This window comes from Berghia stephanieae, chromosome 4, assembly GCF_034508935.2.
Source record: "Berghia stephanieae isolate SIO BIC M18660-M18661 chromosome 4, UCSD_Bste_1.3, whole genome shotgun sequence".
NCBI lineage: Eukaryota > Metazoa > Mollusca > Gastropoda > Nudibranchia > Aeolidiidae > Berghia > Berghia stephanieae.
In genome coordinates, this window is record NC_088363.1 from 495,318 (window position 1) to 514,426 (window position 19,109).

General features: G+C 35.2%; 1 protein-coding gene and 1 long non-coding RNA gene across 2 annotated transcripts; both read right to left on the reverse strand.

Moving 5' to 3' along the window:
- Positions 1-31: 31 nt before the first annotated feature.
- LOC144971651 (uncharacterized) lies at positions 32-2,357 on the reverse strand. The gene is made up of 3 exons (XR_013645175.1): positions 2,218-2,357; positions 497-701; positions 32-55 (listed from the first exon to the last, which is right to left on the reverse strand). It is a non-coding gene; the product is annotated as an uncharacterized LOC144971651 (long non-coding RNA).
- Positions 2,358-4,521: 2,164 nt separating this feature from the next.
- LOC144969880 (uncharacterized) lies at positions 4,522-17,484 on the reverse strand. Its single transcript, XM_078908915.1, has 8 exons — positions 16,550-17,484; positions 15,788-15,974; positions 15,039-15,206; positions 13,635-13,731; positions 10,578-10,751; positions 7,469-7,611; positions 5,147-5,306; positions 4,522-4,627 (listed from the first exon to the last, which is right to left on the reverse strand). The coding sequence occupies exons 1-7, from the start codon at positions 16,748-16,750 to the stop codon at positions 5,155-5,157; spliced, it is 1,122 nt and encodes a 373-aa protein (XP_078765041.1). The 5' UTR covers positions 16,751-17,484; the 3' UTR covers positions 4,522-4,627; positions 5,147-5,154.
- Positions 17,485-19,109: the final 1,625 nt, after the last annotated feature.

Here is a 19,109-nt window from a genome sequence, read left to right on the forward strand (position 1 = left end):
ACATGACAGGAAAACAGTTGACAGGTGAAAGTTATTTCTTTTTCTGATTGTGTGGCTAAGAGAGAAAAAGAAAAGAAAATTAAATCAATGTTTGTGTTGGACGGCCGTTAACTTTTCTCTTCTGACTTTCGGAGGGGGATGGGTGGGGTGGAATGATAATATTATAATATAGGCTCTAAAAAAATAACAAAATACAAGATTTGCATGCAAAAACCCCGAAACAATCAAGCAATAAATAAAAAGATGAAAAAACAACACCCAAGTGTTTTATCAGAGAAAGGTCGAATAGGCTACAGATAGTATGCGCTTGGCTTAGAAGCTCACAACATTGCCATCCGTATGTATAATGGACTAACACACAAAACGATGCGATGCCTTGAACGTTTATAGCCTGGTTAATACAGTTTAGCGAGAATTACTCACACACATGGGTGGCAAAAAGCAATTACAAAAGACCAGAGTGACGTCAACTACATACTATCTATACATTCCTCACCTCGACAGGTTCTGTAGGGTCAGCACCCAAGAGGTCTACACCGTCCAGGAATGCAAACGACACAGGAGCGTCATTGACACTGTTGACTGTAATGGTGACTGTGTAGGTGGAGGTTTGGGCCGTGATGCCTGCGATGGGGTCTTCCACGATCTTAATCACTTGTTTGTAATCACCGTTACAATCTTCACACGGGGTGAACAGCATTCTGAAGTCAAATGGATGGAAGGAGAAGAGATTGGATAAAATGAAGATGAAAAACAAACTCCTGCAATAAAGTATTCCTTAACCCTTTCCACACCAACCATTGGAAAATTGGCATATTCGTTACGATTCAACCAACAATTTTCTAATTCTGATTTCTTTTCTACATCACATCATACCAAGAGAATATTTTGTTATATCTATAAAAACTTGACACTGTGTTGTAGAGCTTATTTTACCGAAGAATATTATATACAAAATGTGCTTTTTGCTTTTCTGGTTGAATAAATAAATCTCTTTTAATTAGGGTGTGTGTAAAATTTTGGGTAAAATTCTGAAAATGTCTGGTAAGGAGAGAGTAATGTAAAATCTGACAGACACTATTTTTACAAACTAAATGCATTCCAAAACAAAAACAGAAAATGCCTAAGAAGAATCCTGAGGATATTCTGACCAAAAGTAATTTGAAACAAAGAACTGGCTAAATGCACACAAATTGAACCAATATCTGAAGCTGTAAAGAGGAGAAGGTGATAATGGACTGGACATGTCCTCAGAATGAAGAATAGTCCTCAGGTGGAAACTCCTCCCCCCCCCCACCTCCGGCAGGGAACGAGAAGAATACGTTGCCCACTGGAGACCTGGAGAAGTAGCATCAAGAGAAAAATGAAAGAGCGGGGACATGACAAAAATGGCCTCCAACTGACAAAGATGGTGTTCCACAGTGTCAGTGTCAGCCTTATGCGCTGATCAAGCACCAAGAGGTTAAGTAAGTAAGTAAATCTACAGTGGGCCAATCCAAAAGTATCACCTAGAAACCAGGACAAAATCTTTTGCTGTAAGAGTTATATTCACATTTGCACCTCTGATGAGGCCGAAGAACTGCCAAAACAGAGCTGTCGGAATAAAGGGAAAAAATCTTGAGCTTTTATATAGCGGAATATCCACTAAACATGCTCAAAACGCTTTACAAAGGGTCCCTAACCAACAGCAATACGTGACATGTACAACATGACATGTAGCCGGTTAGGCGATTTTACATTTTTCCCCCGACAGAGACAACGCTGTTAACGGCCAGATACTCATTCTACACCTGAGTATGATGAGCGAGTAGTGAGTTAAGAGTCTTGTCCAAGTATTCAACTATGCGCCAAGCTGGGCTTGAACCCAGGACCTTCTGATCCGAAAGCGAGTGTCATACCACAAGACCACATAAACGCACAAGAAAAAAAGAGAGATGATTAGGCTCATTCAAATCTAAGACAAAGCAGGAAAGAAAAATACCCCCCCCCCCCCCGAAAAAAAAGATTAAAAAAAAAATTAAAAAAAAAAAAAATAGGTCACAAAAAAACAAACAATAAAACAAAAAACAAACAAAATAAAAGTAAAATCTAACAAAAAACACACAAAATAACAAACAAACAAAAAAACAACTAGACTAACAAACAAACAAACAAACAAAAAACCAAACAAAACAAAAAACCCAATGAAACAAAACAACTGAAAAACCTCTAACTCACAATCCACTGGAGGTCATATTCATCTCCCCGTCCATCTGTGAAAAACTGACACTGTCGTCCAGTACGTACGTGAAGGTATCACCCTCACTGTCGGATGACTCCAACTGGTACACCAAACTCCCTGGGAAAGACACAACATGAAGGCAATTTTACAAGGACCTATCATATCATATCAGATCATATCGTATCGTATCGTGTCATATATCATATCGTATCATATCGTATCGTATCACATCATATCATATCATTGGATATACAAATGGACCAAATGCTCTTTAACTCTCTCCATATCAGCCATTATCAGCCATGTATCATGTAGTGTCGTGATTTTTAATTTTGTTGTTTTTAAACATTTTTATTTTTATTATGTAAAGCGCCGCAGAGCACGATTAACGTGGATGTTTAGGCGCTATATAAATTCATTATTTACTATTTTCAGGATTTTCCCCAAAACTTCACACCCATCTAACACAACAATAGATTTTTTATCAATCTGACACTATAGCAGTCAACTTCTTGCCATACATTATTTCTTTAGCAAAACACGCTCTACAACACACTGTTCATTTTCTTTAAATTTTATGATGTACAAGAGAAATTTGAATAAGAGAAATGTTGGTTGTATCGTAACGAATGTGACAATTTTCCAACGGTTGGTAAGGAGAAGGTTAATCACAAATGAATTCCCCCATCCACAGCCTCTATCATTATCCAATCGGAGACCTACAACATCATGGATTGTGAGGGCAACCTCCTATCAGATAGACGGATGATTATAGATCATAAAGAGAGGGTTAAACGCACAAAACTAACAATAGCATCGCACAATGAATAGTTCAGTGAATATATTGTTTTAGAAAAAAGAAAGATATTTAAAATGAACAAATCATAATAGAAAAAAATACTCTTTATTCTTCCTCAGTCAAAATTCATTTTAAAACCTATATCGAGTAAATTACAAGACAACCCACACCCCAGCTGCAGTGCTGCATCGCAAAATGAACAACATGGACACAATTTCTTGCTCCAAAAAAAAAAAAAAAGATATGAGCTTGTCTCTTGTAATTAAATTGATTTCATGCATCAGAATGTAATTCTACATTAGTTGTACAAAACAAAAATCCCCAGTATTCTTGTTTTTTATAATGTTCTAGTTAGGGGGTTTGGGAGGGGGGAAACTTTAAAAAAACGTCTCCTCCCTCCCAAAACATTACAATAAAAGTTTCACCCCTCCCAAACTCCCTACTAGAACAAGAATACTGGGGATGTAGGAGCTTTTGGAAGGCCTCCCCATACAACAAAAACAAAAAATCAAACAAAACAACAACAAACAAACAAACATATAAACAAAATAACAACAACACACTATGGAGGCGATAAAAACCATACCAGCATCTTCATTCATGGAGTTGGTTACAGAACTGTCAAGGGTCGGGGCTGTGTTGGACACTTGATTAAGGTCAAGGACATTTGTCAACAAGAACTGAGTCTCCTCCCGGAAGTAGGTGTAAGTTGAATTTTGGGTGTCGTTTCCTCGTGTGTTACAAACCTGTTGTGGTTAAATAACAGATTATATAATTTTTCTTTTCATTATATATATATATTGTAAAATGCTTTGAGCATATTTAGTGTATATTGTGCTATATAAAAGCTCATCTAAAAAAACAAAAGTATCTTTCAACCCCATTACCTTGATGGTAGAAAAAACCCAGACATTTATCATCTCTGATAACTGTGGCCCTGAATATGTATCTTTCAACCCAATTACCTTGATAGTGATAGAGTAGAAAAACCCCAGACATTTATCATCCCTGATAACTATAGCCCTGAATATGTATCTTTCAACCCCATTACCTTGATAGTAATAGAGTAGAAAAACCCCAGACATTTATCATCCCTGATAACTATGGCCCTGAATATGTATCTTTCAATCCCATTACCTTGATAGTGATAGAGTGGAAAAAACCCAGACATTTATCATCTCTGATAACTATGGCCCTGAATATGTATCTTTCAACCCCATTACCTTGATAAAGTGGAAAAAACCCAGACATTTATCATCCCTGGTAACTATGGCCCTGAATATGTATCTTTCAACCCCATTACCTTGATAGTGATAGAGTTGAAAACCCCCAGATAATTTAGCATCCCTGATAGCTATGGCCCTTTCAAAACCAGTACCTTGATAGTGATAGAGTTGGCATTCTCCACATAGGTGTTGCTTTCATCCGTGCACGTCTCGTGACTCAGTTGCCATTTTTCACTGGATGGATTCCAGTGTAACATCTGCCAGGTGTTGGTGGTGTCGGAGGGGTTGAAGGGGTAGTCCATGGTGATTGGTCCTGGCATCTCGATGTCACCCACAGAGGTCAAGGTGAAGGAGTCATCGGTGCCAGAGTTGTAAGTCACTCTGTGAATGCATATCATCATTATCATCGTCATCATCATCGTCGTTGTAGTTGTCATCATCACTCTCATCATAGTAATAGTAGTTATAGTAGTAGTAGTAGTAGTAGTAGTAGTAGTAGTAGTAGTAGTAGTAGTAGTAGTAGTAGTAGTAGTAGTAGCACTAGTAGTAGTAGTAGTAGTAGTAGTAGTAGTAGTAGTAGTAGTTGTAGTAGCACTAGTAGTAGTAGTAGTAGTAGTAGTAGTAGGAGTAGCAGTAGTAGTAGTAGTAGTAGTAGTAGTAGTAGTAGGTAGTAGTAGTAGTAGTAGTAGTAGTAGTTAGTAGTAGTAGTAGTAGTAGTATAGTAGTAGTAGTCGTAGGAGTAGTAGTAGTAGTAGTAGTAGTAGTAGTAGTAGTAGTAGTAGTAGTAGTAGTAGTAGTAGTAGTAGCAGCAGCAGTAGCAGTAGTAATGGTTGTCCTCTTTACATATCTTTATAACAAATGTCTTTTTTCTTCTCACCAATTCCCAATCCTAAATCCTACCTGTTATATCAAAGCCTATCCAGATAGGCAGAGTTGGACACAGTGGCGGCAGGACTTGTGACGATAGGGACAAAGTTACCACCAGCTGCTGAATCGTAACTGTCCGTCATCTCGGATTCAAGCAGTTTTGTCTCCACGATAGACTGGCCGGCTTGTAAACCTGGGGGTAAATAAATCAATAATATCAATAATAATAATAATAATAATAATAATAATAATAATAATAATAATAATAATAATAATAATAATAATAATAATAATAACACACAACAACAACAACAACAAAAACGTAAACAACAACAACAATAATAATAATAATAATAATAATAATAATAATAATAATAATAATAATAATAATAATAATAATAATAACAACAACAACAACAACAACAACGAAACGTAAACAACAACAACAACAATAATAATAATAATAATAATAATAATAATAATAATAATAATAATAATAACAACAACAACAACAACAACAACGAAACGTAAACAACAACAACAACAACAACAATAATAATAATAATAATAATAATAATAATAACAATAACACGATTTTTTTGTATTTAATTTAATCTAATCTAATCTACTACTCTGTGCGGCGATGTGGTTTTGTGATATGACACTCGCTTTCGTATCGGAAGGTCCCGATTATGAGCCTCGCTCCGTGCATAGTTGAGTCCTTGGAAAGGCAATTTCCTACATGTTATGTGTTGCTGTTGGCCAGGAATCCATTGTAAAGCGCTTTGAGCATGTTTTGTGGATATTCCGCTTTATAAAAGCGCAATTAAAAAAAACAAAAAAACACAATTCGTAAAACATATTATGAAAACCTCTATCTTAACCATTCTTATAAGCACAGTAATTTGGCGTACCATATTTAAGCACAGTTAATAGAAATAACATGCTCTGAAAATTTGTGCTTAAATTACTCAAATCAATGTATCATAATATGAAAATCAATAATCAAATATAAAATAGTACAGTTAGTGTAACACATTCCAAAACTCTGTATACATAAACTACCCCAATAAGCACAGTAAATTGGTGTAACATTGAAAATAATACTTATATTATTCAAATAAGCACAGTAAATTGGTGTAACATTGAAAATAATACTTATATTATTCAAATAAGCACAGTAAATTGGTGTAACATTGAAAATAATACTTATATTATTCAAATAAGCACAGTAAATTGGTGTAACATTGAAAATAATACTTATATTATTCAAATAAGCACAGTAAATTGGTTTCACAGATTCCTAACTTTTCTCTTTAAATCATTGCAACAAATAGATAAATAAAATCTAGCGCATTTTAACTGATTAATAATGCTCAATTCGCTTAACAAGGTATTTATTCTCCATCAGACCATATGGAGCCATATTTCCATTTCATGCAGTACTGGTTGCCTGTTAAACTTCCTCTTTGTACTAACACTCTTTCCATATCCATCACCAGGTACTCATCCACACCTGAGTCGAGCAGGGTAAAGTGTCTAAAGTGCCTTACACAAGGAAACTACGATGAGATGAGGATTTTCTACGATCACTATTACCCATTCGGCCACTGAGTACGCTTAACATTGCTTGATATTTGTGACAAGATGTGACAACGTACCGCTGAGTCACCGAACCAACCAACATAGTCAACTGACATAAAAGATAATGATCCTTCATATAACCACATATATATATATAATATATATATATATATATATATATATATATATATATATATATATATATATATATATATAATTTTAATATTTACCACAATGTTTGAGTGAGTCTACATTAATGTTTCAGGCCTAATCAGCCATCGTCAGGACTGTGTGTTACATGAGTTTGGTTTGTTGACTGTTGTTGTTTGTTGAAGTGGTTCCGGTTTGTAGTTGATTAATAAGAACTTCCGGCGATGTGGACACGTATTGTAGATCTCATTGTATTGTACATATCAAACACAATTCAATATATATATATATATATATATATATATATATATATATATATATAAATATATATATAAATATATATATAAATATATATAATATAATTTAATCAAATTTTGATAATTGATATAATATATATATTATATATATAAATAAATATATATATATATATATATATATATATATATATATATATTATATAAATATATATAATATAATTTAATCAAATTTTGATAATTTGATATAATATATATATATATATATATAAATAAATATAATATATATATATATATATATATATATATATTATATATATATATATATATATATATATATATATATATATATAAACAAAACTCTAACCTGCGGGTGTGATGATATCAATGGCAGAAGAAGATCTCTTTTTCCTCTTGCCAATACCGCTACTGACAGAGACTGTTGTCGAAATGGATTCCCCGGATGTTGACGTCACTGCGTTGGACCTGGCGTTCATTATAATGATGGCGCTGTGGACCGAGAAGGAAATACAAAACTAAAATCTAAAAGCCAGGTTTTATGAAAGAGAATAACTAAAGGCCAGGTTTTATGAAAGAGTTAGAATAACTAAAAGCCAGTTTTTATGAGAGAGTTAGAATAACTAAAAGCCAGGTTTTACGAAAGAGTTAGAATAACTAAAAGCCAGGTTTTATGAAAGAGTTAGAATAACTAAAAGCCAGGTTTTATGAAAGAGTTAGAATAACTAAAAGCCAGGTTTTATGAAAGAGTTAGAATAACTAAAAGCCAGGTTTTATGAAAGAGTTAGAATAATTAAAAGCCAGGTTTTACGAAAGAGTTCGAATAACTAAAAGCCAGGTTTTATGAAAGAGTTAGAATAACTAAAAGCCAGGTTTTATGAAAGACTTAGAATAACTAAAAGCAAGGTTTTATGAAAGACTTAGAATAACTAAAAACCAGGTTTTATGAAAAAGTTAGAATAACTAAAAGCCAGGTTTTATGAAAGAGTTAGAATAACTAAAAGCCAGGTTTTATGAAAGAGTTAGAATAACTAAAAGCCAGGTTTTATGAAAGAGTTAGAATAACTAAAAGTCAGGTTTTATGAAAGAGTTAGAATAAGTCTTTAACCCTTTCCTTACCGACCATTTTCAGAATTTTCCCCAAAATGTCACGCCCATCCAACATAAAAATAGCTTTTTTTCTTACTCAAACAGAAAAGCAACAAATACATTCTATGCATAATATTGATCAGCAAAATGAACTTTTCAACACGGTGTCACGTTTTTATAGCTATAATAAAACATTTTTCTTTAAATTGTGTGATTTACAAACGAGATCAGAATGACAAAAGTGCTGGTTGGATCGTAAAGAATGTGACGATTTTCCTAAGGTTGGTAAGGAGAGGGTTAAGAGGTATGCAGGACTGCTTCAAACATGCATCGGTGGGGTCTGAGGGAGTCAGCCGACTGTCCCCAATGTCAGGGAATGCCAGAGACAGCAGACCACATAATCTTTCACTGTCCTGTGATGAGATTGGCAGGAGGTTTCGAGGCTGTCCTCAACCGCGATGACGAAATTTAAAGACTGGCTGGAGACTTCCAGTGTGGGGATGTGGCCATACGCTACTATTTTACAAAGTATGATAAAATAAAGCTTCATGATTTGTTAATCATGATCCACATCAATAGAAACACAAGCAACGTTGAGGAAAAAAGATGATAAAATCTATTAGACTTTTGTGCGGCTATGTAATTTTGTGGTATGGACACTCGCTTTTGGATTGGACGGTCCTGGGTTCGAATCTCGCTCGGCGCATAGTTGAGTCCTTGGAAAAGGCTCTTAACTCACATTCTCTCACTGAAGTCAGGTGTAAAATGAGTACCTGGCTGTTAACAGCGTTACCTCTGTAGGAATAAAAATTGTAATACGGCATAACATGTGTCATGTCTCGTCCTACATGTTTCGTGTTGCTGTTCGTCAGGGACCCCTTATAAAGCGCTTCGAGCACATTTAGTGGTTATTGTGCTTTATAAAACCTCAATTAAAAAAAAAGAAGACACAAATCAATGTTAAGGAAAAAGATGATTAAAGTCATAAGACCATAACAAAATAATAACTAACGACTTGAACCCTTAAAAAACTCACCCAAAAGACTTGGTGTTACACTGCACCTCAGTACAACCATCAATACCATAACAAAATAATAACTAACGATTGAACCCTTAAACAACTCACCCAAAAGACTTGGTGTTACACTGCGCCTCAGTACAACCATCAAGACCATAACAAAATAATACCTAATGACTTGAACCCTTAAAAAATTCACCCAAAAGACTTGGTGTTACACTGCGGCTCAGTACAACCATCAATACCATAACAAAATAATAACTAACGACTTGAACCCTTAAAAAACTCACCCAAAAGACTTGGTGTTACACTGCGGCTCAGTACAACCATCAATATCATAACTGAATAATAACTAACGACTTGAACCCTTAAACAACTCACCCAAAAGACTTGGTGTTACACTGCGCCTCAGTACAACCATCAATACCATAACAAAATAATAACTAACGACTTGAACCATTAAAAACTCACCCAAAAGACTTGGTGTTACACTGTGCCTCAGTACAACCATCAATACCATAACAAAATAATAACTAACGACTTGAACCCTTAAAAAACTCACCCAAAAGACTTGGTGTTACACTGCGCCTCAGTACAACCATCAAGACCATAACAAAATAATAACTAACGACTTGAACCCTTAAAAAACTCACCCAAAAGACTTGGTGTTACACTGTGCTTCAGTACAACCATCAATACCATAACAAAATAATAACTAACGACTTGAACCATTAAACAACTCACCAAAAGACTTGGTGTTACACTGTGCCTCAGTACAACCATCAATACCATAACAAAATAATAACTAACGACTTGAACCCTTAAAAACTCACCCAAAAGACTTGGTGTTACACTGCACCTCAGTACAACCATCAATACCATAACAAAATAATAACTAACGATTGAACCCTTAAACAACTCACCCAAAAGACTTGGTGTTACACTGCGCCTCAGTACAACCATCAATACCATAACAAAATAATAACTAACGACTTGAACCCTTAAAAAACTCACCCAAAAGACTTGGTGTTACACTGCGCCTCAGTACAACCATCAATACCATAACAAAATAATAACTACAACCATCAATACCATAACAAAATAATAACTAACGACTTGAACCCTTAAACAACTCACCCAAAAGACTTGGTGTTACACTGTGCCTCAGTACAACCATCAAGACCATAACAAAATAATAACTAACGACTTGAACCCTTAAACAACTCACCCAAAAGACTTGGTGTTACACTGCGCCTCAGTACAACCATCAATACCATAACAAAATAATAACTACAACCATCAAGACCATAACAAAATAATAACTAACGACTTGAACCCTTAAAAAACTCACCCAAAAGACTTGGTGTTACATTGCGCCTCAGTACAACCATCAATATAGGGGAAAATCTGTTGACCAGGTTCAATGTGAAAAGCGTCGTTGTTGGCTGTGGACGCTAGTGTGGAGTTGTAGTCCTTTTTCACTTGCTGGAGTTCAAACATTTGTTGGTTATCCTTGTACAAACGTCTGAGAAGGAATAGAAGAATGATTATCATTACAATACAATAAAAATAAAACATCCTGCTATTGTTAAATCATGATAATTTATCAGAGACTTATGTATGATTATTATCGTTGTTGCTTTCATGATTATTTTTGTCATTAATATTTCATTGTACTATTAATTCTGTACGCTTATGATCCATTCGATCATGACCAATTTTCAATTACCAGTATTCTATGATGGTATTTTTCGATTTTACATTGCCGTATTGATACATTTTTCCTTACATTCAAAGTTGTGTAAAACTGTCTGTGAATGATACAGTACTAGTTAGCATATGAAATGTTGTAATTATAAATTATTGTATAGGGCATTTAAAGGATAATTCTTATATTAAGCCTTTGGTAAGATAAGTTAAAAAATCCTCCATAAACAAATCAAAATGAAACAAAACAGCCCCCTCCAAAAAACAAACAAACAAACAAACAAAAACCAAAAAGAATAAAACAAAAGCCCATACCAAAAAAAAAAACAAAAAAAAAAAACAAACACACAAAAAAAAACAAAAAAAACCCCCCCCCCCCCCCTCCCCCATGAAACACGAAATAAATACACAGATAACACACACACACAAACACACATGAAATACACATGCACAAAATAACAAAATATGAAGTTTTACTTCAATATAAATTTCAAATGTTTAATAGTTCTTGGAATACTTATATTTAGTCAAATAGATTCCTAAAAGAAGTGAGTCACATCTATAGATAGAATGAAGTTGACGTCACTCAGGTCTTTGTGATTGTTCTTTGCCATCCACGTTAATGAGTAATTCTAAACTAAACTGTATTAACCTGACTATACATAGTTCGAAGATGACGTCACTCAGGCCTTTGTTATTGTTTTTTGCCATCCGTGTTTATGAGTAATTCTCACTAAACTGTATTAACCTGACTATGAACGTTCATCTTTACACACAGTTTTGTGTGTTGGTCCGTTATACTTCTGTATGGCAATGTTGTGAGCTTCTTAGCCAAGCGCATACTATCTATAGACGTTTAAGGTTAAACACAGTTTTGTGTGTTGGTCCGTCATACTTCCGGATGGCAATGTTGTCAGCTTCTTAGCCAATCGCACACTATCTAGATAAATATACATTGAAAAGTCTTGGCTTAAAGAGGTACAGAAAGATGACTAAACAAAAAAAAAATAAATAAATAAATTCTAAAATAATAATAAAATAAAATAGGAACAGTTACGTAGAGATTTTTGCGAAATTTACCATGCTCTATGTGCTTAACAATGCTTTATTTCTTTCTTCAGAAGGCAATATGGAATCATAATTATATTTCATATGGTGACAGTCGTCTAATGTAAGCATCCTTTTTGTTCTAACACTCTTACTATATCCATTATCGTCTATAGATAGAACGAAAATGACTTCACTCAAGCCTTTGTTATTGTATTTTGCCATCCGCGTTTGTGAGTGATTCTCACTGAACTGTATTAACCTGACTGTGAACGTTCATGGATACACACAGTTTTGTGTGTTGGTCCGTTATACTTCCGGATGGCAATGTTATGAGCTTCTTAGCCAAGCGCATACTATCTATAGATAGAATGAAGTTGACGTCACTCAGTTATTTGTTATTATTTTTTTGCAATCCACGTCTGAGTAATTCTCAGTTAACTGTATTAACCAGACTATAAAAGTTCATGATTACACAAAGTTTTTCCGATGGCAATGTTGTGAGCGTCTTAGCCAAGCGTATGCTATCTATGGTCAGTCATTCACACTTAAGTCACAAATTAGAATAAAATTATATTACAATGAAACATTAACCCTCTCCTTACCGGCCATTTTCAGGATTTCTCCCAAAATGTCACACCCAACTAACACAAAATATAACTTTTATCACTCAAACACAATAGCTGTAAGTTCTTGCGATGTATAGATAGAATGCGCTTGGCCAAGGAGTTCACAACATTGCCATCCGGAAGTATAACGGACCAACACACAAACTCTGTGTAACCATGAACTTTTATAGTCAGGTTAAAACAGTTCAGTGAGCATTACTCATAAACGCGGATGGCAAAAAACAATAACAAAGACCTGAGTGACGTCATCTTCGAACTATCTATACCTTTTATCACTCAAACACTGTAAGTTCTTGCGATGTATACCCTCTTTAGCAAACCATGCTCTACAGAGCAGTGTTCAATTCTCTTTAGATTTTATGATATACAAATTACAAATCAGAATGAGAAATATATAGTGTGGTCTAGTGGTATGACACTCGGATCAGGAGTTCCTGGGTTCGAGCCTCGCGCTCGGCGCATTCTCTCACCGTACTCAGGTGTAAAATGAGTACCTGGCCGTTAACAGCGTTGTCTTTGTCCAAAAATTGTAACATCGCCTAACAGACGTCATGTCCCGTTCTACATGTTTAACGTTTTCTGTTGACCAGGGACCCCTTGTAAAGCACTTTGATCACATTTAGTGGATATTGCGCTATATAAAGTACAATTGGTTGTGTATTTGTTAAAGAGAGGGTTAAAGTAACAAAAATAAAAATATAAAAAGAAATTAGAGCTTTTATATAGCGCAATAATCCACTAAATGTACTCAAAGCGCTTTACAAAAGGTAGAACGAGACATGACGCCTATCAGGTGACATTACAATTTTTCCAACAGAGACAATGCTGTTGTTGACGGCCAGGTACTCATTTTACACCTGAGCACGGTGAGAGAATGTGAGAAAAGAGTCTTTACCAAGTACTCAACTATGCGTTGCGCGAGGCTCGAACCCAGGACCTTCCGACCTGAAAGCGAGAGTCATACCGCAAGACTATATAGCCGCAACAAATAGATAAAGTAAGATGTAAAATAAATTAGAAATCACCCGTTGTAGATCAAAAGTCTGCCAGATTGTCTGTTTGACACCAGTGTCCTCTCAAAGATGTCTTCACATTCCGTGTTTTGACTGCAGATTTTGAAATCTTTGGAGAAAAATAATAATAATAATAATAATAATAATAATAATAATAATAATATATAATAATAATAATAATAATAATAATAATAATAATAATAATAATAATAATAATAATAATAATAATAATAACAATAATAATAATAACAATAATAATACTTTATTGCATCCCAAAAAGGAAATCTTTTGTACAGACGTGTTATAAGTTACACAATAAGATAAAAAGATAATGGAAATATGATGTATATATAGTCAATGAGCGGCTCAACAACCAGAGCAGCGCTTTATATGAATAATTTCACCACTGTAAAATAGTTAAAACTGTCACTATAAACTGAAAATTGAAAGATCGCAAAACAAATAAATTAATATAATAAAAAGAGTTCAAGTTCAAGGTCAAGGTCAGATTAAGTTCAAGGTCAGCTGCAGCCAGCCATTTTCAGGATTTTCCCCAAAACTTCTCACCCAACTAACACAGGAAAATAATTTTTATCACACAAACATAATAGCAGTAAGTTCTTGAGATAACACTTCAACATTTTCTTTAGAAAAAAACACGCTCTACAACACACTGTGTTCATTTTCGTTAAATGTTACGATGTACAGACAAAATTTGAATAAGAAAAATGTTGGTTGTACCATAACGAATTTGACGATTTTTTTATAGTTGCTAATGTAAATGTTGCTGCTCGAAGCTCCTCGAAGAAACAAATAATATCGTGAAGTTGAATGTAAGCTTCAATTTAATTACAAAAACAGATCAAATGAACGTTTCGGGTTTCCCCTTTATCAACAAAACAGGTGAATGAAAAACCACAGATGAATGAGATGATGTGGGGCTTAGTAACTACGCCACTCAACGGGGGGGGGGGGGGGGGGGGGTTGGGGACAAGGATTGATTGGTCATTGCTTGAACTCAAGTTCTATTGGGGACATAAATGTTTAGAAGGTCTTTAATATAGGAGGGACAATATCCAGTAACATGCTACAATGGCTCCCAAAGGGCCTCAAGCCAACAGCAACACTTTGCATGTAGGACGAGATGAGACATGATGCCTGTTAGGCGATATTACATTTTTTCTTTTCGAACCGAGACAACGTTGCTAAAAACTAGGTACTTATTTTAAACAGGGTGTGGTGAGAGAATGTGAGTAAAGAGCCTTTTCCGAGGACTCAACTATGCACCACTCAGAACGGGACTTGAAACTTGGACCTAAGTAGCCTATGCCTAAAGGTGAGTGCCATACCTCTAGAGCACAAAACCACAGACACCGTAGTACTCGAGTACTCGAGTACTCGATAAAACATGCTTACAATATTCGTCTACATCGGGGTTGGGGTCGACAGTGAAGTCCAGAGTGATGGAGTTTTGGTTGGAGGTGTATCTGGTGGTTGATGGGATGGCTCCAGGGATGCTGGACATACCGGCTATGCTGAGGCTGACGCTGCTCAGGTCAGGTGGGGTCAAGGTCACGGTGATGCCTGAGAAAATGGGTGGGGGGCAGCATAAGTTTTGAGAATCAAATGTATGGGAGTAATTATAATATTATAATGACATTGATGAAAATTCAACAATAATGATGATGATGATGATGCTGCTGATGAGGATGACGATGACGATGGTGATGATAATGATGATGGCGATGATGATGATGATGATAATGGTAATGAGGATAGTGTATAATAACAATAATAATAATAATAATATAATAATAATAATAATAATAATAATAATATAATAATAATAATAATAATAATAATAATGTAATGTATAATAATAATAATAATAATAATATAATAATAATAATAATAATAATAATAATAATAATAATAATAATAATAATAATAATAATGATAATAATAATAAAAATAATAATAATAATAATAATAATAATAATAATAATAATAATAATAATAATAATAATAATAATAATAATAATAATAATAATAATAATAGTATTTAAAACTGTTTCTTTTTACTAGCTGAAGAAAGCTTTTTCACCCGAAACATTCCAAGTTTTTGTACAGTTTTAATCCATATTCTGTAAGGAAATCATACAAACCTGATGTGTCTTGGTGCGTGGTGGTGAGACCGGCCCCGTTGGTACATCGGACCGATACATAGTACTTGACGTTGTCCGTTAGAATGCCTGTTAGGTTGGCGTTGATGCCCTCAGTGGCCAACCCTACTGATGTCCAGTCCTGTATCTGAGTCCCACCTACGCTGGTTCCTATAGCCCAACTGTAGTCCTGGTGAAATTAATATTGTAATCAAATGAGAATAGTATTTATCTGTAAACTGCCGTTACTCTGGAAAAAATCATATTATTATTTCTAAAATTTGGCCAGAAAACTCGTCTTTCAAATATCGATTGATTTAAATTACCCTCATCTTGACAAAAACTCTCAAACCTGGGACTTTGTAAAGAAATGAAAGAATACGTTTATAACACCCCTACAAGTACGATTATTAGATATTTTGTAACCAAATGGTATGGTACTAGTACTTCTATTCACCATAATTTGTGTCTTTCTCCTGCTTGAATGACAATTTGACCCAAAACTAAAAACGTTGGATTTGTATTCATGCGCACCAAAAGATTATTTATAATTGCCCAATTAACTGTCTTTTACAACTAATTTCACACCAATAAAATGTGCAAAAATATTCTGCATTCGTTGAATCATTTTTTTTATTCAACGCGCTCAAAGCATTATTCAAAGATTAGGTATTTAATAAGAAATGATAGAGTTTTCCAATGAGAGGAGTGGAATAATAAGGGAGATTTTTACTATTGAAGATTAAAAGGCAAAAAATCCTGTACCAAAACATCGCTCTCCGGGTCTTGACATTCCCAGGTATTCTTCATGGTGGACTCCGAGCCCAGGAACTTTATGGCAGGTCGGGTCTCATCCTCGTGGCTGACGTCAAGATAGAAGAAAGAGTTGGTGTCAAACACGGGAGCTGTCACGTCGATGCTAAATCCGTCAGACGACGCAACGGAGCTCAGCCCGGATGCCAGCATGCCACGGACTGGGGGTGGGGGGAAGAGAAGGAATTAAGTCATCTCAATGTCTGATATTGAATACCTACGAAGCAGCCAGAAGTTCTGAGCTGAATATTGTTAAAAGGATTTAACGGGTCTCAATATACAACTTAAAAATAAAGAAATATATAAGAAATGATAAAACAAAGTACTTTTCTCAGAACGTTTCAGGTTATAGACCCTTGTTAAGAGAGTTTTTTAAAAAAAACAACAAAAAACAAAAAACAAAAACAAACCAAACAAAAAAAAATCACATAAAAACAAACAACAAAAAATATAAAAAAGAACAAAAAACATAAAACAAACAATGAAAAGCATAAAACAAACAACAACAAAAAACATAAAAACAACACGAATAAGATATCAGTAGTTTATCATCAAGGGAGAATGCATACTGGGATTTCATCTCACGTTTTTCATCAAAAGGCTAGTATGTAAAAAAACAAACAAACTTGATTTTAATGGTCCAATCCACACTGAAAGAACGTGCATTTAACATTTGGGCCAGAAAAATCATCCTCCTGGTGATGAGAGAGTAAATCAAATAAGCGTTGACCAAAAACTCTCCGGTTTTTTTTCAATACCTGTAAAGAAATATCTTCTGGGTTTACTCAATCCGTCGGTGTCCGTGAAATTGAGCGGCAGGTTGATTCCATCCAACGTGAGAGTGACTGTGTTTGTGGTGTCGGAAGAGCAGCTGGCATTGCAATGGTAACGATTACAGTCGTCAACGCATGGAATGCAGGGACTCTCCACCTGGCGTCGAAGGAAAAAAATCATTTGTAAATATTTAGAACAAAGTAAATGAGGAATTATAGAACAATAGTTAAAGAGCCTTTTCCAAAGACTCCCTGGACTCAGGTGTGAATGAGTTCCTGTAATTAGCGATAACGAAAATCGTAATAGTGTTAGTAAAATAAGGACGCCTAACAGGGTATATGAATTGTATGAAATGGGAATATAGCAGATTTGATTCCACCCAGTGTTAGAGAGAGACTGTGTTTGCGGTGTCGGAAGAGCAGCTGGCATTGCAATGGTAACGATTTCAGTCGTCTACGCATGGAATGCACAGACTCTCCACCTGGCAGCGAAGGAAATAATCAATTGTAAATATTTAGAAGCAGCTAAGTGATTAATTTAAAAAAATTAATTATGTCTTTTGCGCCACGATATCATAAGATATCGTCGCCTAGGCATTCCACGAAGGAATATAGATAACTCATCAAACAAGATGTCTGATGTCAACGGGAATCACCCATGTTGTCACAGTGAGATGCCGTCGCCTAGGCATTCCACGAAGGAATATAGATAACTCATCAAACAAGATGTCTGATGTCAACAGAAATCACCCGTTGTCCAAGTGAGCAAATTGGGGGTTAATAATCTTGCTCAAGGAAAAAAAAACGAAAGTGCCTGAAGGGGGGCTCGAACCTGGGTCATCCGAATCACAGTAAAATGCCTTAACCACTCGGCCGCTTCTCCGATTAATTAAGTGATTAATTATAGAGTAATATTCACTCAAAGTGCCTTTCAAGGGGTCTCAAGTCAGTAGCATGAAGGACGGGACAAGTAGCCCAGCCTGTAAGACAAAAAGTCCTTCAGAGCCTTTAGGCCAATGGAGCCAGAGTTTATCCCATTTTCTATAGCAATTGTTTGTTATCCTTTGGAAAGGAGGCTGGTCTAACGCAAAAAAAAAACAAAAAAAACTTTCCACCAAATCTACAGACTCAGCTACCCATTCACTGCTGGGTGGTCAGCATATACATATTGAATCGTGTTTGATACAAATATGGTAAGAATAGTGCTCGACATGTAGCAATGGAGCGAATTATTATTTTAATATTTACCACAATGTTGGAGTCAGTCTACATGATGTTTCAGGCCTTTTCAGCCATCGTCAGGACTGTGTGTTAAATGAGTTTTTCGATGTAGACTGACTCCAACATTGTGGTAAATATCAAAATACTATATATATATATATATATATGATGCGGACTTCTCGGGTTTCAGTTGTCCGTATGACTTAAATTGAAGCTTCTATTCAGTAAAAGAGTAGTTCTTCAGAGTCATTCGGCCCATGGTGCCGGAGTTTATCCCGGTTTCTATAGCGTTAAATGGGCAATAGCAATTGATTGCTACCCTATAGATAGGATGCTAGTCTATCGCAAAGTAAGTATAAGAGTAGTCATTTATAGCCGTTGGGCCCTGAGTTCATCCCCGTTTCTATGGCGTGAAACGGACAATAGCAATTGATTATTACCCTTTGGATAGGATGCTAGTCTATCACAAAGTACTTTCCACTAGATCTAACAGACCTAGCTACCAATCACTGCTGTGT

Excerpts from the sequence above, each read along its gene's own strand:
- LOC144969880 (XM_078908915.1), bottom strand. The coding sequence starts at position 16,750 with ATGCTGGCATCCGGGCTGAGCTCCGTTGCGTCGTCTGACGGATTTAGC. Across the intron at positions 15,975-16,549 it reads ACCCGGAGAGCGATGTTTTG|GACTACAGTTGGGCTATAGG; the intron begins GTACAGGATTTT and ends TAATTTCACCAG. Across the intron at positions 15,207-15,787 it reads CACGCACCAAGACACATCAG|GCATCACCGTGACCTTGACC; the intron begins GTTTGTATGATT and ends CCATTTTCTCAG.